The 24,094-nt window shown below is 44.3% G+C and overlaps 1 protein-coding gene across 3 annotated transcripts in view; it reads left to right on the top strand.

Annotated features, from left to right (window-relative positions):
- Positions 1–662: 662 nt before the first annotated feature.
- The window catches only part of mrpl28 (mitochondrial ribosomal protein L28), a 31,415-nt gene continuing 7,983 nt past the window's right edge, over positions 663–24,094 (top strand). The window contains exons 1-5 of one of the 3 annotated variants that reach the window (XM_073063895.1): positions 663–774; positions 4,026–4,325; positions 10,388–10,540; positions 15,558–15,692; positions 22,283–22,369. In XM_073063895.1, the coding sequence (XP_072919996.1) occupies positions 4,038–4,325; positions 10,388–10,540; positions 15,558–15,692; positions 22,283–22,369 (663 nt within the window). In that variant the 5' untranslated portion in view covers positions 663–774; positions 4,026–4,037. Of the gene's footprint in view, positions 840–892; positions 912–4,025; positions 4,326–10,387; positions 10,541–15,557; positions 15,693–22,282; positions 22,370–24,094 lie in introns of those variants that run through there. The other 2 variants (XM_073063896.1, XM_073063897.1) reach the window with 2 other exon arrangements.

Raw genomic sequence — 24,094 nt, 5'->3', positions numbered from 1 at the left:
ATAAATGGACTTGTTGCCAAGTTTGTAGATGATACGAAGATTGGTGGAGGGGCAGGTAGTGCTGAGGAACCAGGTATGCTGCAGGATTAGGGGAATGGGCAAGAAAGTGCCAAATGTTGGAAAATGCATGGTCATGCACTTTGGTAGTGGAAATAACTGTGCAGATTATTTTCTAAGCGGGAAGAAAATCCAAAAATCTGAGATGCGAAGGGACTCACCACTTCACTAGTTTTTTTCTTTCTATTTTTGTGCTACTTATTTTATTTAAACTTTTCAGATATATATACTTACTCTAATTAACACTTTTCTATTATTATATATTGCAATATACTCCTGGCATAAAGACAACAAATTTCACAGCATATGCAGGTGATATTAAACCTGATTCTGAACAATAGGGATAAGAATTGTAGGAATATGCGTTAATGTTCCATGCAGAAAGCACAAGCATTCCACCACTCTCTTTATCCCTCCAGATAAAATTAGTTCTAAATAATAATTCACGCAATTATAATTTGAGCAAAATATGTTGCTCATTAATTGGTTAGATTTTTTTGCGCTGTTTGCCTCTGGTGATTTAGTGACTTTCCCTTAAGCCGCGGCTGGTGGGTAATTATGAGACAGTTTCTAAATGGAGGGCGGGGCTGAATGACAGTCTGGAAAGCTGCCCAATCAGATAGCAGAAGCTTGCGGTTGTCGGCTGCGGTGATTGGCCCATCAGAAGCGGGTCCCCAGCCGGAGGCCTTGTGGACAGAGTGAAGCCTGGGGTTCGGCGTAAGTGTCGATCCGTGAGGGAATGAATGGTTTGCAGGGGAGGGAAAAGGAAAGAGCTGTTTCCGGTAGTCTCCGTATTTCCCTCTCCTCGATTTTGTTTATTAGTGTCACGCGTACCGAGATACAGCGAAAAGCTGGTAACTTGATATAGACCGGATTATTATACTGCGCGTTGAGGTAGTCCAAGATCAAACAGTTACAGAATGTCGAATAAAATGTAGAGCAAGCAAGCAAAAAGGTGCAAGATGAAAGGTGAAAAGTTTACGGGGAACATGAGGGTAACTATTTCGCCCAGAGGGTGAGTGGGGAACGAGCTGCCAGCACAAGTGGTGCATGCGAGCTCGATTTTAATGTTTCAGAGGTGCTTGGATAGGAAAATGGACGGAAGGTTATGGAGAGCTATGGTCCGGCTGCAGGGTGATGGGACTAGGCAGTTTAAATGGTTCAACATGGACTAGGTGGGCCGAAAGGCCTGTTTCTATGCATTATATCCGGGTGGGGGGGGGGGGGGGTAGAATCTGGGATGGGTGGGGTCTGTGATTATGCTGGCTGCTTTCCTGAGGCGGTGAGAAGTGTAGACAGTCTAAGGAGGGGAGACTGGCTCCCGCAGTGTGATTTAGTATCTGTCTCACAGGTTAGTTGGCAATTTGGACTGGCCCACAGTTGGGAATTCCCTTTAAGTCAGGGCTTCCCAACCTTTTTTATGTCACGTAATCTTACCCACTTTTTACCGAGGGGTCCGTGTTGGGAACCCCTGCTCAAGCAGTGACGTAATATCGTCAGTGAAGTATTGGTTTATTATTGTCACATGTACGGAGATAGTGACAAGCTCGTCTTGCATACTGTTCATGCAGATCAGATTATTATAGGGTGCATTGAGCAAGATAACATGTAGAATAAAGTGTAACACCGACAGAAAATGTGCAGTACTAATGCAAGATCACAGTGAGGACAAGAGTGCATCTGAACATTCTAGGGGTCTATTCAAGAGTCTGATAACAGTGGGATAGAGGCTTCCTTGAGCCTGGTGGTACATTTTTGCATCTTCTGCCAGATGGAGAGGAGAGAGAATATCTGGGTGGATGGGGTCTTTGATTACTTTTAATCAAATGACTGATCTGGACAAAGTCCGTGGAAAGGCAGACTGGTTCCTGTGATGTGCTGAGCTGCGTCCAAAACTCTCTACAGTTTTTTGCGGTCACAAGCAGAGCAGGTGCTGTACCAAGCCCCAGTGACAAATCGGCATATCGGAGGGAGATTGAAAATCTGTCTGAATGGTGCCATAACAACAACCTTTCACTCAATGTCAGCAAAACCAAAGACCGGATTATTGACTGCAGGATGTGGAAACTGGAGGTCCATGAGCCAGTCCTCATCAGGGGTGGAGTGTGTTAGTAACTTTAAATTCCTCGGTGTTATCACATCAGAGGATCTGTTTTGGAACCAGCGTTTAAGTGTGTAACCCTCAGGTTTGGCCAGCATGTGTTTGTCTAGTGGAAGATGGCCTCTGGCCCAGCCAAACTGAGAAATCTCGTTCGTGTGGATGCTGTGTGATGTGCTGCCTGGTTACAAATCCGAACCGCAAAATATCAGACAGTATGCCGTATGCAATTCCTCGAATGAACTTCATAAATCTTAATCTGACTATAGGGTTAGTAAAGAAAATAAAAAGAAAAAGGGCCCATTTAATCAGACAGTCTAAGGTGCACATTGGAGCTCACAATTTCGTCCAGTCGTTTCCCATCGACCTCTGAGTGTTGCCAACCTTTGGACCCTCGCTGCTAGTCCACTCTGTCTGACGGTCTACCAACTCTCTTCATCTCTCTTCGACAAAAGGCTGCAAAATCCCTGCTCCCAGACCACAAGAAAGAACAACATGCCTCGCATTGGCTAACATACATTCGAAAGACCCCGTTATCTCTAGTCATAACCCAAACATTGCTGCTACAGAGAAACCATTACCTTAGCAGTGAGACATTACAGAGAGGCCATTACATTAGCAGTGAAACCTTACAGAGCGTTACAAATGCAATCACAAAGAAGGCATAACAATGTCTCTACTTTCTGAGAAGTTTGCACAGATTTGGCATGTCATCTAAAAGGTACAGATGCAGAGTGGAGAGTTATCCTGACTGGTTGCATCACGGCCTGGTACGGAAACACCAATGGCAGGAATGGAGAAGTCTACAGAAAGCGGTGGATAGGGCTCAGTCCATCACAGGAAAAGCCCTTCCCACCATTGAGCACATTTACAAAGAGCGCTGCCAAAAGAAAGCAGCATCTGTCATCAAGGGCCCTCACCATCCAGGCCTCAGTCTCTTCTCACTATTACCATCAGGCAGGAGCTACAGGCAGCTTAGGTCCATATTACCAGGTTTAGGAACAGTTATTACCCTACAATATCAGGCCAACATTGATAACTTCACTCACCTCAACTCTGGCCTGACTCCATAACCTACAGACTCACTTTTAAGGACTCGACAATTCATTCTCAGCATTACTTATTTTTTTATTTGTATTCTTTTTCACATTAGTGGTTTGTTAATCTTTGTAAATGTGTAGTTTTTCATAAATTCTATTGTCTGAGGCCTCCGTTGTTTAGGGTTGACCATGGAAGTCATGTCCTAGTTCTCTAGATACGCAAGAGTAAATCGTTGCCTATGTAGCAAGCTCCCCCTCTCCATGCATCTGATGAACCCAAAAGAATGGCAGAGGCCGATATATTTTGGCACCATCAGCCTCGCAGGAGTTACCAATCAGCATTGAACTCAATGTAAGCCTTAGGGACTCCAGTTCCAGATTTTTTCCATTGGGGTTTATTCCAGAAGCCTTCCCCCGTGAGTGAGTGTAGCCACAAGGTAGCGGAGGTTGGAGATCAGAGCTTTCCTTCTAGATGAAAGCCAACATGGCTGATGAGCCCCACCAGCCTGGTGACTGGTTTTAAGGAACCAGTAACCCACCTTTGCCCCTTCTTCTGTCAGTAGAAATTGCTCTGCCAGGATTAGTAGCGAAGCCACATGTGAAGGCCGGGAGCTGGAGCTGGTTGTCAGAGGCTGTTTGGGAGGAGTAGGAGCTTGTCTCCATTACCACCCCCGGTTGTAGCAACCTTAAGGAACCAAAGTTGTGTTTCTTTATGTTCCTGTAAATGACCGCAAGAAAATGATTCTCTGGATAGTATGTGGTGACAAAGATGTACTTCAATAATAACATTTCTGTACTTTAATTCTGACTGCTTTCTGCTTCCACCTTAGGAATGCTGAGAGATGCCACTGCACAAGTACCCACCCAAGATCTGGGCTGCTCTGCGTTTTAAGGAGGGAATCCAGTCACGGCTGCCTGCTCACTATCTCCGCTCTCTCACTGAGAAACAGGAACCCACGCCTGTCCACTTTAAGCCCCATGGGGTGAAATTCAAGCGTGACCCACGCACTGGGAAAGAAGAGCGAGTACAAGATGTCCCAATTCCCATCTACTTCCCCCCAGAGTCACAGCGTGGATTGTGGGGAGGAGAGGGCTACATACAAGGGTTCAGATATGCCAACAATGACAAGGTATGGGCACCAAAATCTTAAGAAATTTTAATTTTCTGCTTACTGACTCAAAAATGTTCTCTAGTTTGGACCAAAAGCAAATGTAACCCTCTCACTGTAGGCTCATAATGAGCTAGCTGTTACTGTGAATCCAAACTAACAGCAATGTAACTCTGCAACACACACAAAATGATGGAGGCATCCAGCAGGCCAGTCAGCACCTTACATCACCTGGACAATACAAACACCTATGTCAGGATGCTATTAGTTGACCCTAGCTTAGCATTTAACACCGCAATTCCCACAGTCCTGATCGATAAGCTACAGAACCTGGGCCTCTGTACCTCCCTCTGCAACTGGAGGGATATGGACATAACTGGAAGACAACAATGTTGAGCTTGGTGATATTATCTCCTCCTCGCTGATGATCAACACTGGTGCACCTCAGTGCTTAGCCCACTGATCTACTCCCTCTATACCCCTGACTGTGTGGCTAGGCATAGCTCAAATGCCATCTATAAACTTGCTGATGATACAACCATTGTTGGTAGAATCTCAGAAGGAGATGGGAGGGCGTACAGGAATGAGATATACCAACTAGTATATCGCTGCAACAACCTTGCACTCAATGGCACTAAGACTGAAGAGCTGATTGTGGAATTCAGGAAGAGTAAGACAAGGGAACACAAACCAATCCTCATAGAAGGATCAGAAGTGGGGAGAGTGAGCAATTTCATAATTAATGGAAAGTTGACATTAAAATAAAAGGGTATAGCACTGGAACAAGCCCATCGGCCCACAATGTTGTGCCAAACCAATTAAATTAGTAATCAAATGGCCAATTAAATTAATCCCTTCTGCCTACACAATGTCCATATCTCTTCATTTCCTTCACATTGATGTGGCAATCTAAACATCTTTTAAAAATTCCCTAATATATCAGCTGGGGGCAGGGTGGAAATGCGTCTCTACCAAAGGAGGTGTAAAGTGCTCCTTCCCTCCGCTAGGGTCACCCTTGGGCAAGGTGTAGCACCGGCTTAGACCACCCCCCCCACCCCCCATCGGATCAGGGTGATGTGTAGCCATGGGAGCAGATGATGGATGGTTATATGAGCAGCGTAACACAAGTTCTGGTTATGCGACCACTGACTCCAGGGGGACAGTCTCTGAAGAGAGCTGATAATAGGTGTTGCCCATCTTGTAAAGGCACTGTCCAGGAGGTAGTAGTGGCAAACCACTTCTGTAGAAAAAGTTGCCAAGAACGATCATGGTCAAGACCATGATTGCCCATGTCATATGACACGGCACATAAAGATTACGATGAATGTATCTGCCTCAACCACCACCCCAGGCAATGACACCACCCTCCAGAGAGAACGATTAGCTTTATTTGTCACATGTACCTCGAAACATACAGTGAAATGCATCCACTGTAATCCAAGGATGTGCTGGGAGCAGATCACAAGTATGGCCGTGCTTCTGGTGCCAACATAGCCTGCCCTCGTTAAGTGGAGTGTGTGTGGTAGGAAATGCACATAGTCACAGGGAGAACGTACAGACATGGGCAGGAAATGAACACCAATTGTGATCTCTGGCATTGTCAAGCATTACACTAACTGCTGCCCTACTGTGCCACCCCAGTTAACATTAACGCAGTTAATGTTTCGGCTCTCTGCTCAGTTGAAGGGTCACTGACCTGTAACAGTTATCTCTTCCTTCCTGCAGATGCCGCCCAATCTATTGATTATTGCCAAGATTTTCTGTTTGTATTTATAATCTTTATCCTTGTGTTCAAAATGCTCTGTGGCTTCGTTCCTTTCTTTACATCTGCAATGTTACCGCACTGTTCCTCTTCAGTTTTGGTCTTGTGTACTGCTCCACTTTTAGCACCGGGGCAGTGGCCAGTCCTAAGCATATCCTCCTCTCTTTCCCCCCATTATGAAGGTCTTTGCTCAGCCAAGTTGAATATCTATCCATCTAACCACCCCTTCCTTTCTCCTTCCTTCCTTTCCTTTCCCACCATCTAGCAATCCCAGACTTAACCCTAGCCTAATCACAGGACAAATTACAATGACCGATTAACTAACCAACCAGTATGTCTTTGGGCTGTGGGAGGAAACCCACATGGGCTGGGAGAACATACAAACTCCTTACAAGCACAGTGGGAATTGAACCCAGATTGCTGGTACTGTAAAGTGTTGTGCTAACTGATAGTCTATTGTGTCACCTCCCCATCTCAAAATTTTGTCCAATGACTGGAGTATTGGGTTGAGTTTTGATCACTCTGCTATAGGAAAGACACCAATAAGCAGAGAAAAATTTAAAATTAGCTTAATTTGTTACACGTACATCGAAGCATACAGTGAAGTGTGTTGTTTTGTATCAAAATTAAATCAGCGAGGATTTTGCTGTGCAGCTCACAAATGTCGCCATGCTTCCAGTGCCAAGTTTGTGTTCTCCCAACTCACTAACCCTAACATCTTTGGAACATGGGAGGAAAACAGAGAATCCGTTCACAGGGAGATGTGAACTCATTGCAGACTACGGCGGGAATCGAACCCCTTACCTTACAGATGGCTGCTGTAAAGCATCGTGCTAACCAGTACAACACACACAAAGTGCTGAGGGAACTCAGCAGGCCAGGCAGCATCTATGGAAAAGTACAGTCGACCTTTCAGGCCAAAACCCATCGGCAGGACTTCAGCTAACCAGTACGCTACTTGCCACCATAAAGAGGATGTTCCTAGGAATGAAGGGACTAGGTTATTGGAAGAGGTTGGGCAAGTGACAAATTTATTCCCTGGAGCATAGGAATTGATCTGGGAGTCTGGGGCTAAGGGACGAAGATCCATTTATCATCACAGTATGTATACAGAATACAACTCTGAGATTCGTCCTCTGGCCACCATGGAACCCGTTCAGGAAAACATCAAACACTGAATGCGTGAAAAAGAACAAATTTTGCAAATGGTTAAAAGCGAGCGAGCAACACAGAGAATATCAAGCTTCAAATCAGGAGTCTGGTGGTGGTTGTTTCCGTTCAGTTCAGTGCCGCTTGCTGATGTGGGCCGCAAGGTTATTCTTCACAGAAGCGTCCTAGTCTGCATCAATCACCCCAATCAAACCAATCAAAAACAGCAAAAAAAAATGGTAACCAGAATCCAGAAATGTGCGACATTAACCTCAAAGTCTGCCAAAATGAGTCCACAGCTCCACTGATCAACCCTGGCAATGTGGATCCCAAGATTCCTGCAGCTAGCAAGAGGGAGAGGAAGACCAGCCAAACACAGGCACCCGCATGTCCTCTGCTCTCATCCTCGTCAACTGCAGCCTTGTTTGACGCCTCACTCGGGGAGAAGCAATGGAGTTAGTCATGGGCTTGCATCTTTGATGCCTCAATATTAAGTGGGAGGGTGAGCAGCCAGACGTCGTGGTACACCTTGACTGGTTAGATGTGTATAAGATAAGAGACATAGATAGAATGTTTTTTTCCCAGGATGGAAATGGCGAGTACGAGAGGGCATAATTTTAAGGTGTTTGGAGGAAGGTATGGGAGGGGGGAGCATCAAGATTTTTTTTACACAAGAGTAGTAGGTGCCTGGAACCTGCTGCCAGGGATGTTGGTGGACCCCCTGCGGTTTGTGTACCATCCCAACCGCTCAACAGATGACACCATTGCCACCACCCTCCACCTGGCTCTAACCCACCTGGACAAAAAAGACACATACATTCGGATGCTGTTCATAGACTTTAGTTAAGCATTCAACACAATCATCCCTCAGAAACTGATTGGAAAGCTGAGCCTACTGGGCCTGAACACCTCCCTCTGCAACTGGATCCTAGACTTCCTGACTGGGAGACCTCAGTCAGTCCAGATCGGGAGCAGCATCTCCAACACCATCACACTGAGCACGGAGGCTCCCCAGGGCTGTGTGCTCAGTCCACTGCTGTTCACTCTGCTGACCCACGACTGTGCTGCAACACACAGCTCGAACCATATCATCAAGTTCACCAATGACACGACCATGGTGGGTCTCATCAGCAAGAACGACGAGTCAGCTTACAGAGAGGAGGTGCAGCGGCTAACGGACTGGTGCAGAGCCAACAACCTGTCTCTTAATGTGAACCAAATAAAAGAGATGGTTGTTGACTTCAGGAGGGCACAGAGCGACCACTCCCCGCTGACCATTGACGGCTCCTTGGTAGAGATCGTTAAGAGCACCAAATTTCTTGGTGTTCACCTGGCAGAGAATCTCACCTGGTCCCTCAACACCAGCTCTATAGCAAAAGAAAGCCCAGCAGAGTCTCTACTTTCTGAAGGCCGAGGGAAATCCATCTCCCACCCCCCATCCTCATCACATTCTACAGGGGTTGTATCGAGAGCATCCTGAGCAGCAGCATCACTGCCTGGTTCGGAAATTGCACCATCTTGGATCGCAAGACCCTGCAGCGGATAGTAAGGTCAGCTGAGAAGATCATTGGGGTCTCTCTTCCTGCCATCACGGACATTTACACTACACGCTACATCCGCAAAGCAAACAGCATTATGAAGGACCCCACACACCACTCATACAAACTCCTCTCCCTCCTGCCATCTAGGAAAAGGCACCGAAGCATTTGGGTTCTCACGACCAGACTATGTAACAGTTTCTTCCCCCAAGCTATCAGACTCCTCAATACCCAGAGCCTGGACTGACACCTTGCCCTATTGTCCTGTTTATTATTCATTGTAATGCCTGCACTGTTTTTGTGCGCTTTACGCAGTCCTGTGTAGGTCTGTAGTCTAGTGTAGCTTTCTCTGTTTTTTTTACGTAGTTCAGTCTAATTTTTGTACTGTGTCATGTAACACGATGATCCTGAAAAACGTTGTCTCATTTTTACTGTGTACTGTACCAGCAGTTATGGTCGAAATGACAATAAAAGTGACTTGACATGGTGGAGGCAGATTTAATAGGCTCTTAGGTAGGCACATGGATGAATGAAAATGGAGAGCTATGTGGGAGGGAAGGGTTAGATTGATCTTGGAGTAGATTAAAAAGTCAGCACATTGTGGGCTGAAGGGCCTGTATTACACTGTACTATTCTATGTTCACAAGGGGCATAGTGAATGTGAACGTGGACAGTTTTTTACCCAAGGCTGGAGAATCAAGAACTAGAGCGCATAGGTTTAAGGTGAGAAGAGAGAGTTATAATAGGAACCTGAGGGGCAGCCTTTTTCACATGGAGGGTGGTCCATATATGGAATGAGCTGCTTGAGGGAGAAGTTAAGGTAGGTCTTATAACAACATCTTTCCTATAATGAGGTGACCATAACTGAACACAATACTCCAAGTGTGGTATCATCACCGCCACTATGTGCCATGTCAGATGTCATTGACCATGATTGTTCTTGGCAAATTTTTCTACAGAAGTTGTTTGTCATTGCCTTCTGGGGCAGTGTCTTTACGAGATGGGCGACCCTGAGCCATTATCAATACTCTTCATAGGTTGTCTGCCCGGCTTCTGTGGTCACATAACCAGGACCAGCTGCTCATACGATCATCCACTGCCTGCTGCCATGGCGTGACGTGACTCCGATCGTGGGTGGAGGGGGGGAGAATGTCTAAGCAGGGACTACACCTTGCTCAAGGGTGTCCCGCAGGCTAGTGGATGGAAGGAGTGCCTTGTACTTCCTTTGGTAGAGCCTTATCTGCCGCCCAGAAGTGTGGTATAACCAGTGTTTTATTGAGCTACAGCATTACCTCACGGCCCTTGAACTCAATCTCCTGTCTAATTAAAGCCAACACAAGAGACACCACCTTAACTACCCTGTCAACTTGTGTGGCAACTTTGAGGGATCTATAGAAGTGGTACCCAGGATCCGTCTGTTTGGCCACACTGTTAAGAATCATCATATTAACCAGCTGGGCATATCCCTGCTCTCTGCATTTAATCTCTAGCTAAAGAGACTGGAAGTGGAGGAGGTTGAGAGGAAGAGGTGAGTGGGTGGGTTGTTGAGAGATTATGTGTGCAACCCCAGTCTCTGATTGACAACAGCTCTCATGCACTTTTGCTCTACCTCGGTCTGCTTGTCTCCTCTGCAGCTCTCCACTCGACTCAGGAAAACGTGGAAGCCGCAGATCTTTGTGCGGAAGCTTTACAGTGAAATCCTGGACAAGAGCTTCGACATCCCAGTGACTATGCGAACATTGGACCTGGTGGATGCTTGCTATGGCTTCGATTTCTACATTCTGAAGGTCAGGACATTTGGCCTTGAGTTGAATCCTGTGCATGTTTGCTTAGTAGTAGGTGGGTACCTTTGTGTAGACCAGAGGTTCCCAACAAGTCAAGACAAGTTTATTGTCACTTAACTATATACATGTATGCCATCAAACGAGACAATGTTTCTTCAAACCAGGGTGTAAATCATAGTAGTACGCATAACAAATAATTCTGCTAATGAATTATGCATAAATAACCAAAATAAGGTGCATAAATTAAATATTGTAAGGTACAGTACAAATCTTCCAGTGACACTTCAAATTTGATGCATCAAGGAGTTCAGGCCTGGAGGAAGAAACTCTCTCCCATCCTGGCCATTCTTGTCTCCTGCTTGATGGTAGAACGTCAAAGAGGATGCTGGATGGATGGGTAGGATAGAAACATAGAAAACCTGCAGCACAATGCAGGCCCTTCGGCCCACAAAGCTGTGCTGAACATGTCCTTACCTTAGAACTATCTAGGCTTACACATAGCCCTGTATTTTTCTAAGCTCCAGGAATCTCATAAAAGACCCTATCGTTTCCGCCTCCACCACCGCCACCGGCAGCCCATTCCACACACTCACTACCCTGTGTAGAAAACATACCCTTGACATCTCCTCTGTACCTACTTCCAAGCACCTTAAACCCCTTGTGGCAACCATTTCAGCCCTGGGAAAAAGCCTCTGACTATCCACACGATCAATGCCTCTCAAAGTCAGGTCACCTCTCATCCTCTGTCACTCCAACGAGAAAAGACTGAGTTCACTCAACCTATTCTCATAAGGCATGCACCCCAATCCAGGCAACGTCCTTGTAAATCTCCTCTGCATCCTTTCTATGGTTTCCACATCCTTCCTGTGGTGAGGCGACCAGAATTGAGCACAGTAATCAAAGTGGGGTCTGACTTCTCAGCCCAGTTTTGCATCCTATCAGTGTCCCGCTGTAACCTCTGACAGCCCTCCACACTATCCACAACACCCCCAACCTTTGTGTCATCAGCAAATTTACTAACCGATCCCTCCATTTCCTCATCCAGGTCATTTGTAAAAGTCACAAAGAGTAAGGGTCCCAGAACAGATCCTTGAGACACACCACTGGTCACCGGCCTCCATGCAGAATATGACCCGTCTACAAACACTCTTTGCCTTCTGTGGGCAAGCCAGTTCTAGATCCACAAAGAAATGTCCCCTTGGATCCCATGCCTTCTTACTTTCTCAGTAAGACTTGTATAGGGTACCTTATCAAATGCCTTGCTGAAATCCATATATACTCCATCTACGGCTCTACCCTCATCAATGTGTTTAGTCACATCCTCAAAAAATTAAATCTGCCTTTGACAAAATCATGCTGATTATTCCTAATCACATTATACCTCTCCAGATGTTCATAAATCCTGCCTCTCAGGATCTTCTCCATCAACTTACCAACCACTGAAGTAAGACTCACTGGTCTATAATTTCCTGAGCTATCCCTACTCTCTTTCTCGAATAAGAGAACAACATCTGCAACCCTCCAATCCTCCAGAAACTCTACCGTCCCCATTGATGATGCAGAGATCATCACCAGAGGCTCACCAATCTCCTCCCCAGCTTCCCACAGTAGCCTGGGGTACATCTCATCCGGTCTTGGCGACTTATCCAACTTGATGTTTTCCAGAGGCTCCAGCACATCCTCTTCCTTAATACAGGTGGCCCCCGTTTTTCGAACGTTCGCTTTATGACATCTCGCTGTTACGAAAGACCTACATTAGTACCTATTTTCACTAACCAAAGAGGATTTTCGCTTTTATGAAAAAAAGACGCCCACTTTATATGTGTGTTACCCTGAGAAAGACTACCATGACCGTGAAGCCTTGTGCAGGCACTTGTGCACGCATGCATGTATGTGTGTAGGTGCGTACATGCCGATTTTTTTTTTCTCCACATCGATTTTGGCTCGCTGTCTTCCTGATTTTGATAAGTGAAACTACACCGTGCATACAATATTTCTATTTTATATAGGCTGTATATTTATCATATCATTCCTGCTTTTACTGTATGTTCGTGTTATTTTAGGTTTTATGTGTTATTTGGTTTGATTTGGAAGATTATTTTTTGGGTTTGGGAATGCTCAGAAATTTTTCCCATATAAATTAATGGTAATTGCTTCCTTGCTTTATGACATTTTGGCTTACAAATGGTTTCATAGGAGCGCTCTACCTTCAGACAGCGGGGGTAGCCTATATCTACATACTCAAGCTTTTCAGTCTGCTGCAAGTTACTCCTACAATCGCTAAGATCCTTTTCTGTAGTGCATACTGAAGCAATCCTTAATAATACTGAGGTCCCTGTGTATGCAGCTGCTCCTAATGAATGTTCCTAATGGAAACCCTTATGATCCTCTCAGCCGTTCTCACAGTCCTTTGTAGGGACTTCCAGTTCCCTCGCTTAATGGTATTGGTCCATGGCATAAAAAAGGTTGGGAACCCTTGGTTTAAACTATAAGACATGGAAGCAGAATTAGGGCATTCAGCCCATTGTTTCTTCTCCGCTATTCCATCGTGGCTGATTTATCATCTATCTTAACCCCATTCTTTTGCCTCTCCCCCCATAACGTTTTACACCTAGACTAATCAAGAACCTATCAACCTCCGCTTTAAACCAAAGGCTTGGCCTCCACAGCCATCTGGGGCAATGATTTCCATAGATTCACTAGCTCAGGGATGGCCAACCTGTGGTGCATGTGTTGGTGCAATGAACAGTGGGAAAATGAGTTCTTATTTATAGCGGGTCCGTCAGGAAAACCGTTGTGCATTCTTTGTGAAGACACTTTCTCACATAATAGAGGACATGATCTTAATGGACACTATAAAACACAACATCAGACTGAAATAGAAGGAAAACTGAAGCTAGTGCTTGAGTCTGTGTTATGGAAAGAATATGTGATTAAGAAAAACGAAGAAATCAAAAGAAGACAAAATATATTTGTTAAAAGTCTCATTAAGGTAGGTAATGTTTATCTTGTTCTTATATTTGGACACCCCGGTCAAAATTTCTGTTACTGTGAATAGCTAAGTGAATAAAAGATGACCTGATTTCCAAAAGGCATAAAGTTAAAGATGACACATTTCTTTAATATTTTAAGCAAGATTACTTTTTTTATTTCCATCTTCTACAGCTTCAAAATAACAAAAAAGGAAAAGGGCCGGAAGCAAAAGTTTGGGCACCCTGCATAGTCAGTACTTAGTAACACCCCCTTTGGCAAGTATCACAGCTTGTAAACACTTTCTGTAGCCAGCTAAGAGTCTTTCAATTCTTGTTTGAGGGATTTTCGCCCAATCTTCCTTGCAAAAGGCTTCTAGTTCTGTGAGATTCTTGGGCCATCTTGCGTGCACTGCTCTTTTGAGGTCTAGCCACAGATTTTCGACGATATTCAGGTTGGGGGACTGTGAGGGCCATGGCAAAATCTTCAGCTTGCGCCTCTTGAGGTAGTCCATTGTGGATTTTGAGGTGTGTTTAGGATCATTATTCTGATGTAGAAGCTATCCTCTTTTCATCTCCAGCTTTTTTACAGACGGTGTGATGTTTGCTTCCAGAATTTGCTGGTATTTAATTGAATTCATTCTTCCTTCTACCAGTGAAATGTTCCCCGTGCCACTGACTGCAACAAAAGCCCAAAGCATGATCAATCCACCCCCGTGCTTAACAGTTGGAGAGGTGTTCTTTTCATGAAATACTGCACCCTTTTCTCTCCAAACATACCTTTACCCATTGCGGCCAAAAGTTCTATTTTAACTTCATCAGTCCACAGGACTTGTTTCCAAAATCCATTAGGCTTGTATAGATGTTCCTTTGCAAACTTCTGACACTGTATTTTGTGGTGAGGACACAGGAAAGGTTTTCTTCTGATGACTCTTCCATGAGGTCATATTTGTGCAGGTGTCACTGCACAGTAGAACAGTGCATCACCACTCCAGAGTCTGCTAAATCTTCCTGAAGGTCTTTTGCAGCCAAGTGGGGGCTTTGATTTGCCTTTCTAGCAATCCTGCGAGCAGTTCTCTCGGAAAGTTTTCTTGCTCTGCCAGACCTCAACTTGACCTCCACCGTTCCTGTTAACTGCCATTTCTTAATTACATTACAAACTGAGGAAACGGCTACCTGAAAATGCTTTGCTATCTTTTTATACCCTTGTCCTGCTTTGTGGACATCATTTATTTTAATTTTCAGAGTGCTAGGCAGCTGCTTAGAGGAGCCTATGGCTGCTGATTGTTGGAACAAGGTTTGAGCTTTATAAAGCTTTGAAATTTGCATCACCTGGCCTTTCCTAACGTTGACTGTGAACAAGCCATAGCCCTGACAAGCTAATTAAGGTCTGAGACCTTGGTAAAAGTTATCTGAGAGCTCAAATCTCTTGGGGTGCCCAAACTTTTGCATGGTGCTCCTTTCCTTTTTTTCACTCTAAAATTGTACAAAATAAAAATAATACACTAATCTTGCTTAAAATGTTGAAAAGAATGTTTCATCTTTAACTTTATGACTTTTGAAGATCAGTTCATCTTCTACTCACTTAACTATTCACAGTAACAGAAATTTTGACTAGGGGTGCCCAAACTTTTGCATGCCACTGTATGTCTATATTAACATATTTTTACAAGAATTGAATGGGGGTACAAGAGTTGTACGGCGCATCTGAACTCGTGTGTGAACAAATTGACGCATGTAATGTAAAAGGTTGGCCACCCCCGCTCTAGCTAACGAAATCCCTCCTTATCTCTGTTCTAGAGGGACATCCTTCTATTCTGAGGCTGTGTGCTCTGGTCCTAGATTCCCCCACTATAGGAAACATTCTCTCCATGTCCACTCTATCCAGACCTTTCAATATTTGATAGGTTTCAATGAGAACTCTGTTTATTCTTCTGAACTCCTTTGAGTATGGGCCCAGAGCCAGTACTGGCTGTGCAGGGTAGGTCCTGGAGTATTTTCTACATTTCATAACAAAGCTGCCATTTATTTCCTTGTAAATTGTTCTTTAGACGTCAAAAGTCAACTTGAATTCCAAGCTGGGAATGGACCTGAAGCGTGCGATGCTGCTGAGACTTGCTCGCAAAGACACAGAGCTGTACCCTGACGACCCAGAGAAGCAAGAGCGTATCTACAACAAGTACAAGGTACTATGTAAAGCCATTGTGCTGAGGTACACATACAATGAAACAGCATCACAGGCACAAAGGTACAGACATTACATAGAATGTAAATTGCATAGAAATTATGTATGATGGTGAAGGGGGGGTGCGGTGAAGAAGGGAAAGGATGACAAAGAGGAGAGGGACAGCGAAGAGGGAAAGATGGTGAAGAGGGGAAAGGACAGTGAAAGGGGAAGAGACAACGAAAAGGAAAGAGTAGGAAAGGAGAAGGGACGGTAAAGAGGAGAAAGGACAGTGAAGGGGGGAAGGTGACATGATAGCAAAACAAAACATAACCAAGTCCAATAGTCATTCACAAGATGGTCAGTAATGTTGCATTGCTGAGCTAAGGTTAGGGTTGTGCTGGTCGGTTCGAGAATCTGATAGTTGAAGGAAATGAGCAGTTCCTGAACTTGGTGGAATTTAAGTCTTCTGTATTTCCTGCATGATGGTAGTGGCATGAAGAGTCCATGACCCAGGTGATGGGTTTCCTCAATGATAGATGCTGCCTTTTTACTACTACCTGTCAACCATCAGGCTGTTGAACCAACTTCACTCATCCCATTACTAAAATGTCTTTACAACCTCTGGACTCACTTTCAAGGACTCGTTATCTCATATTCTCATTATTTATTGCTTATTTATTTATTATTATTTCTTTTTTGTATTTGCATGGTTTTTGTCTTTTGCAGTCTGGTTGAACAGCCAAGTTGACTCTGTTATGGGTATTATTCTGTAGGTTTATTCAGTATGCCCGCAAGAAAATGAATCTCAGAGCTGTATATGGTGATATTTATGTACGTTAATAATACATTTACCATGAACTGTTTACCTGTGGTGTACTGTACTACGTGCATTTCAAATTATTTATTTATTTATAGTGTAATATTTTGGGTTATGTGTTAGGTATGGTATATGTTGTGTGGGTGCACCATGGTCGAAAGGAACATTGGCGCGTTTGGTTGTATATATGTACAGTCAGATGACAATAAACTTTGAAGTCCAGAGCTCATCAAGTCCAAAGGTTGATGACCAAAGTGGACAAGTCTGGAGTTAGCCTGCAAGTCTGAGCCGTATCAGAATCAGGTTTAATAGGTCAGGTTCAGTGAGATTATAGATAGGTTAACTGAGTGGGCCAAGGTCTGACAGATGGAATACAACATTGGTAAAAGCGAGATCATCCACTTTGGAAGGAATATTAGAAGAGCAGATTATTATTTAGATGGTGAAAGATTGCAGCATGCTGTTGTGCAGAGGGACTTGGGAGTGCTTGTTCATGAATCACAAGAGGTCGGCTTGCAGGTACAGCAGGTTATTAAGAAGGCAAATGGAATGTTGGCCTTCATTACTAGAGGGATTGAATTCCAAGAGCAGGGAGGTCATGCTGCAACTATACAGGGTACTGGTGAGGCCGCACCTGGAGTACTGTGTGCAGTTCTGGGCTCCATACTTGAGGAAGGATACACTGGCTTTAGAGGCAGTGCAGAGGAGGTTCACCAGGTTGAATTTAAGAAACAGTTAGATAGGTTTTACATAGTAAGGGAATTAAGGGTTATGGGGAAAGCGCAGATAATTGGAGCTGAGTTTATGGATAGATCAGCTGTGATCTTATTGAATGGCGGGGCAGGCTCGATGGGCTGGACAGCGTACTCCTGCTCCTATTTCTTATGTTTAATATCACCGGCATATGTCATGAAATTTGTTGTTATGCAGCAGCAGTACAATGCAATACAGGGAGTAAAGGGAGAGAGGGGAAGCATTACTGCTCCAGAGGTCCAGTTTCTAAGCTGACTCTGGTGTTGTGTGTGGGATTTGCACCCTCAGCTTTTCTGCTTTTCTCCCATGTTCCAAAGCTATGCAGGATGGTATGTTAACTGGTCAACATAAATTGCCCATGATGTGCAGATGAGTATGAGAGTCTATAGTGGGTTGATGGGAACCTAGGGAGAATAAAACGGATTAGTGTAGGGTTGGTGTATGAAGCCGACTCAAATCAGGGTGATGGAACTCTGCTGTGGGCAGTCCCTAGCTCGGCTGTAAAAGTAGGAGGGTTGGACAATAGAATCAATGCAAAGCTACACACAAACAAAAGACTGGAAAGCAACTAATGTGTAAAAGAAGGTAAACTGTGCAAATACCAAAAATAAATAAATAATACAGAGGACAAGTTGTAGAGTCTATGAAAGTGAGTCCGTAGGTTGTGGAATCAGTTCAGAGTTGAGGTGAGTGAAGTTATCCACACTGGTTCAGGAGCCTGATGGTTGTGAGGTAATAACTGTTCCTGAACCTGGTGGTGTGGGACCTGAGGCTCATTGTGGTGAGTGAAGTTATCCACACTGGTTCAGGAGCCTGATGGTTGTGGGGTAATAACTGTTCCTGAACCTGGTGGTGTGGGACCTAAGGCTTCTGTACCTCCTTCCTGATAGTAGAAGTGAGAAGAGATCATGGCCTGGATGGATGGCAGGGGCTCTAGATGATGGATGCTGCTTTCTTGTTGCAATGCTCATAGATGTGCTCATTGGTAGGGAGGGCTTTACTTTTGATGGGCTTGGTAGTGTCCACCACCTCAGATATACAGGGCCCTATGTGAGAAGAAACTGAAGCACCCTGAAGCACATGATCATAAAGAAAGCGTCCAAACTCCTTACAGACAGTGGCAGGAATTGATCCGGGTCATTAGCTAGGCTACTGTGCTGCCCTTAAAGTTACACTCACACCAATTATTCCATAGTCGCAGCATTCAATTCTGCATGAGGAAGCCCCAGTATGTTTCTCCTCCATCGCCTTAACCACACCCCTACTCCTGACTCCCGTGCTTCATGACAACCGTGCTATCACTCAGTCCAAGATTGTATAATGTATATATTTATTATCAAAAAATGTACACATTATACAACCTTCAGATCTGTCTCTTCACAGGCAGCCACAAAACAAAGAAACCCAAAAGAACCCATAAAAAAAGACTGACAAACACCCCAATGTGCAGAGAGAAAAGAAACAAATTGTGCAAACAATAAAATTAAGCAAATAGTATTTAGAATGAAATTGAATCCTAAGGCACGAAACCCGGTACAGCCAGAGCAGGCCCACATCCTTGGCCTCAGTGCAGTAAGGAGTGACATAAATATTACGGAGTAGCGAGCAGAACTGACCTGACCCACGCCTCTTGTCCGACACCCCTGCCTTCTCAATCCATCTGGCCTGCTGTTAACACTACAGAATACCTGATTATTATCATATTGTTATTTCTGGGAACCTGCTGCCCAACATTGGTTGCTGAAATTCCTACATCAATTCTGCAGAGTTTTGGCATGTTTTATGAGGATACGTTGAGCAAGTTAGGGCTTTTCTCTTTGGAGTGAAGGAGGATGTGAGGGGAGATAATTTTAATGTGATTGGAGGTAAGTTTCGGGGAGAGTTGTCAGAGTTTAGCATTTTACAGTGAGAGTAGTGAGTACATGGAACATACTGCTAGGGGTGGTGGTGAGGCAGACACATTAGGGACATTTAAGAAACTCAGATAGGCACACAGGTGAAACAAGAATGGAGACCTATGTAGGAAGGGTGAGTAGGTTCAAACAATGGTCCCCAAAGCATGTGCTACCAGGCCGCGAGGAAACGATATGAAACAATATGAGTCAGCTGCACCTTTCCTCATTCCCTGTCACACCCACTGCTGAACTTGAATGCACACGAGGTCATTACACATGCAAGGTCATCAGTCGGTCTTAACCTACAACTACTCGATGAGTAAAAAAACCAAACATCACTTGAGAGTTTCTTTGGAAGAGGTGGTAGAAATGAAATGAAATGAAATATCTTTATTGTCATTGCATAGTACAATTTGTCATGCACCAATACAGCAAAAATGAGTTTGCAACTCTCGTACTCAATGCTATAAAACAAATAAAATAAATAAACAATAAATAAAATCAAGTAACCAGCCAGTACAAGCAATGTCCAGCAGTACAAAAGTGCATGACAGCCATAAAACCAGTATTAAAAGTAGCAGTATAACAAATTTATGGATAATGCTTTATCGATTGGTTCAGAGCAATTATAGCTCTGGGGAAAAAGCTATTTTTCAGTCTGGAAGTGTGGGCATAGAAAATCTTATAACATCTTAAACAGATGATTGCATGAGTGTGTATTGTCCTTACAGATGCTTGTAGCTTTCCTTAGGCAGTGTGAGCTGTAGGTGTCCTCCAGGGCTGGGAGCTGTGTCCCGATGATCTTCTGTGTGCTAGAGATGACCTGCTGAAGTGCTTTCCTATCAGCTGCTGTACAACTGAGATACCACACAGAGATGCAGAATGTTAAGAAGCTCTCTATGGTGCAGCGGTAAAAGGTCACCAGCATCTGTTCAGGTAGACCAGCTTTCTTCAGCGTCCTGAGGAAAAACAAACGGTGGTGTTAGTGGACCATGTAAGGTCTTCTGAGATGTGTATTCCCAGACATAAAAGGCCTAGCGATGATGATAACGCAGAGACAGCTGAGGCCGTGACTGCAAAAAAAAAGCTTCCTTCAACAGAAAATACGACGAGTCATACATAAAATATGGCTATAATGCGACTGATGACTCGCACGCTCCAAACCCCCTGTGTGTGATATGTGGAGACAAGCTGTCGGATGAGGCAATGAAGCCCTCAAAACTGCTTTGGCCCCTTGAGTCCAAGCACCCTGTACTTAAAGACAAACCTGTTGAGCTTTTTGAGCGGGAAAAACCATGAGCAAGCGGGACAGAAGCAAGTGCTGAGAGCCACCACCTCCACAAATGCTGCTGCTCTGAGAGTGTCGTACTTGGTGGCTAGCCGTGTTGTTAAGGCTAAGAAGCTTTTCACTGTTGGTGAAGAATTGATTCTGCCTGCTGCCAAGGACATGTGCCCATGAACTGTTGGGAGTCAAAGAGGTTGCTCCTGAATGCCAGTCTACACACTGTGTCATACACAGGGAAATGCTGGCTAGCCGAAAAATGTCACCTGATCTTAACAGTGTATTGAGTGATGTTGTTGAAGTTATCAATCCCATCAAAACAAAAGCCCTTAACTCACATCTGTTTGAGCAAACACGAGGAAATCTGCAGATGCTGGAAATTCAAACAACACACACAAAATGCTGATGGGGGACAGCAGGCCAGGCAGCACCTATAAGGAGAAGCACTGTCAACGTTTTGGGCTGAGACCCTTCGACCCGAAACGTCGACAGTGCTTCTCCTTATAGATGCTGCCTGTCCTGCTATGTCCCACCAGCATTTTGTGTGTGTTGTTTTCACACCTGTTTGAGCAGCTTTGCGAGGAAATGGATGCAGAACACAAATGCCTTCTCTTACACACTGAAGTCAGATGGCTATCAAGGGGGAGAGCCCCACAGAGATTAAGAGAGCCGCTACAGAGATTTCTTTCAGGAAAAAAATCACCACTGGCAGCACACTTCAGTGATGAGGAGTGGGTAGCGAAACTCACTTATCTGTGTGACATCGTCAACCTGCTCAATGAACTCAATTTGTCACTTTGGGGAGAATGACAACTGTCTTCAAGTTGGCAGATAAAGTGTTTTCAAAGCCAAACTGGAACTGTGGGGATGGCGAATGGACAGGGGCATATTTGACATGTTCTCAACATTAGCTGGGATTTTGGGAGAAACTGAGGCTGCACCATCCTTCTCACAGCTGGTGCGCGATCACCTATCTTTGCTGTCGACAGAATTCGAGCGTTACTTCCGGTGAATCATCCATGTCAGCGCGGGAAGAAGATCAACACTTCGAGCTTGCAAATGATGGTGGGCTGAAACGTATGTTTGTCATAACATCTCTGCGGCATTCTGGATCAAAGTCAAGGCTGAATATCCTGAGATAGCCACAAAAGCACTGAAAACATTGCTTCCATTTCCAACATCATATCTCTGCGAAGCGGGGTTTTCTGCTTTGAACCCCCTTTAAGGATCCCCCTTTGAGTATCACTGTCTCCCATCACCCCTCGATGGGACCGTTGTGTTGCAGGGAAACAGGGCCAGGGCTCCCACTGATTCAACGATATTGGTGTGTTGCAATGATTTTATATGTTCATACGAGGAAAATATGCGCCGTATGTTTAATATCCAAATGTTACTTAAAATGTTATGCTATTGACATAAATGACTTATAATTGACTTGTCACTATATTCATGCGAGGAAAATATGCGCTGTGTGTTTAGTATTAAATTCATTAGATAAACCCTTTTAGAAACGAAATTGAGTATATTAGCCATTTATAAGTGACTTATCACCTATATTCTGGTCATGATTAACACCCGCCCCTGCCCCCCCGGTCCATCCGTCGGTCCGCAAGAATATTATCAATATTAAATACACTGTCTTTCCAGTACCCAGCGATCGGGAGTCAATTCTGCTGCATTTCCCCGTGATCGCGTGGGAGGAAACCCACATTCCAAGAATGTACAAGTCAGGGTTACTAATGCTATGTTGATAGATGGATAGCAACCCTCAGCACATCCTCGGACTGTGTTGGTTGTTGACACAGACGGCATATTCCTCAGTATATGACAAATAAAACTAATCTCTATTGTTTATGTTGCAGGAATTTGTGATCCCTGAAGAGGAGGCAGAGTGGGTTGGTCTCAGCCTGGAAGAAGCGGTGGAGAAACAGAGGTTATTAGAGAAAAAGGTAACACGGATCCGAATTAAATTATTCTTCAACTGTCTTGACCAAAATAAAGATGGTGTGTTGCATTAAAGATTAGCTTTGTCTGTCAGGTGTACATTGAAACATACAGTGAGTGTGTCATTTGCATCAAATCAAATCAGCAAGGATTGTGCTGGGAGCCATGCTTCCGGTGCCTACACATCATGGCCACAAGTCACTAACCCATTTGGAATATGAGAGGAAACCAGAATCACAGAACGTACAAACTCCTTACAGACAGCGGCTGGAATTGAACCCAGTGCTGTAAAGTGCTGCACTAACTGTTACGCTATATGGCTGCAGAGTAAAGCAGGGATGTGATTCTGTCTTTGGGAGAGTCAGCACAGACAGAGTGACTCTATATCAGGGGTTCCCAACCCAGGGTTTTGTGAACCCTTTGTTAATGGTAGGGGTTCATGGCATAAAAAAGGTTGGAAACCCCTGCTGTATACTGTCTTATATGAAAAATTCTAATCTCTTTATAAATAATTTCAAATCATGATTACCCTTGCAAATTCCCTCAGTGAAGTTCAGTCCATTCATATCTATACAGGACATCATCATTACGTGCTGTGTTGTATGACATGGACAGTCATAGTCTATGACCATGATTGTTCTTGGCAAGTTTCTCTACGGGAGTGATTTGCCTTTGCCTTCTTCCAGGTAGTGTCTTTACAAGATGGGTGATCCACAGCCATTATCAGTACTCTTCAGAGATGTCTGCCTGGTGTCAGTGGTCACATAACCAGGACTTGTGATAAGCCCCGGCTGCTCATATGACCATCTGCCACCTGCGCCCATGACTTCACGTGACCCTGATGGTGGGGGGTGGAGTGGGGGGCGAAGCAGGTGCCACATCTTGCCTAAAGGTGACCTGCAGGGTAGTGGAGAGAGGGAACGCCTTATGCTGCTTGCTTTCAAGAACCTGCACCTGGACCATAGCCCTCCATATCCCTACTATCCATGTACCTAACCAAACTTTTCTTAAATGTTGAAATTAAGCTGACATGCACCACTTGGGCTGGAAGTTTGTTCCACACTTTCACCATCCTCTGAGTGAAGAAGTTTCCCCTCATGTTCTCCTGAAACTTTTCATATTTCACCCTTAACCCATAACCTTTAGTAGTCCCACCCAACCTCAGTGGAAAAAAACCTGCTTGCATTTACCCTATCTATACGTCTCATAATTTTGTATACCTCTATTAAATGTCCCAGATTCTTCTAAGTGCTTTAAATTGAGAAATTCATCAGAGCAAAAATCAGCATTAGAACAATTTTTAATTTATAAAAAAGAGCAAATACTCCTTACACTTAATAGAGACCAATACATTATTGTTGCTTGAGTCAGTGCTGTCACTTTCTAATCCCTCTTTGTACTGCACCTAAACATCCACTGCTTTAGACTGGCTGGCTGGGTGGTGTAAGGGTGGAAAATCCTATTCAGTCATTTCTGATGAGTGTGTCAGGTACCGTTCAGCTACAGTTGCATGAAAAATTTTGTGAACCCTTTGCAATTACCTGGATTTCTGTATTAATTACTCATAAAATGTGGTCTGATCTTCATCTAAGTTAGAATGATAGACAAACACAACCTGCTTAGACTAATAACACACCAGCAATTATCCTTCTCAGTGATACTCAGTACACCATTCAAACAACAATAGTCTAGGTTCAAAAAAGTATGGGAACCTCTGGGGTAATTCCTTC

This window comes from Hemitrygon akajei, chromosome 12 (genome assembly GCF_048418815.1).
Source record: "Hemitrygon akajei chromosome 12, sHemAka1.3, whole genome shotgun sequence".
Lineage (NCBI taxonomy): Eukaryota > Metazoa > Chordata > Chondrichthyes > Myliobatiformes > Dasyatidae > Hemitrygon > Hemitrygon akajei.
The sequence above is the reverse complement of the archived record's forward strand: the minus strand, read 5'-3'. Positions and strand labels throughout refer to the sequence as shown.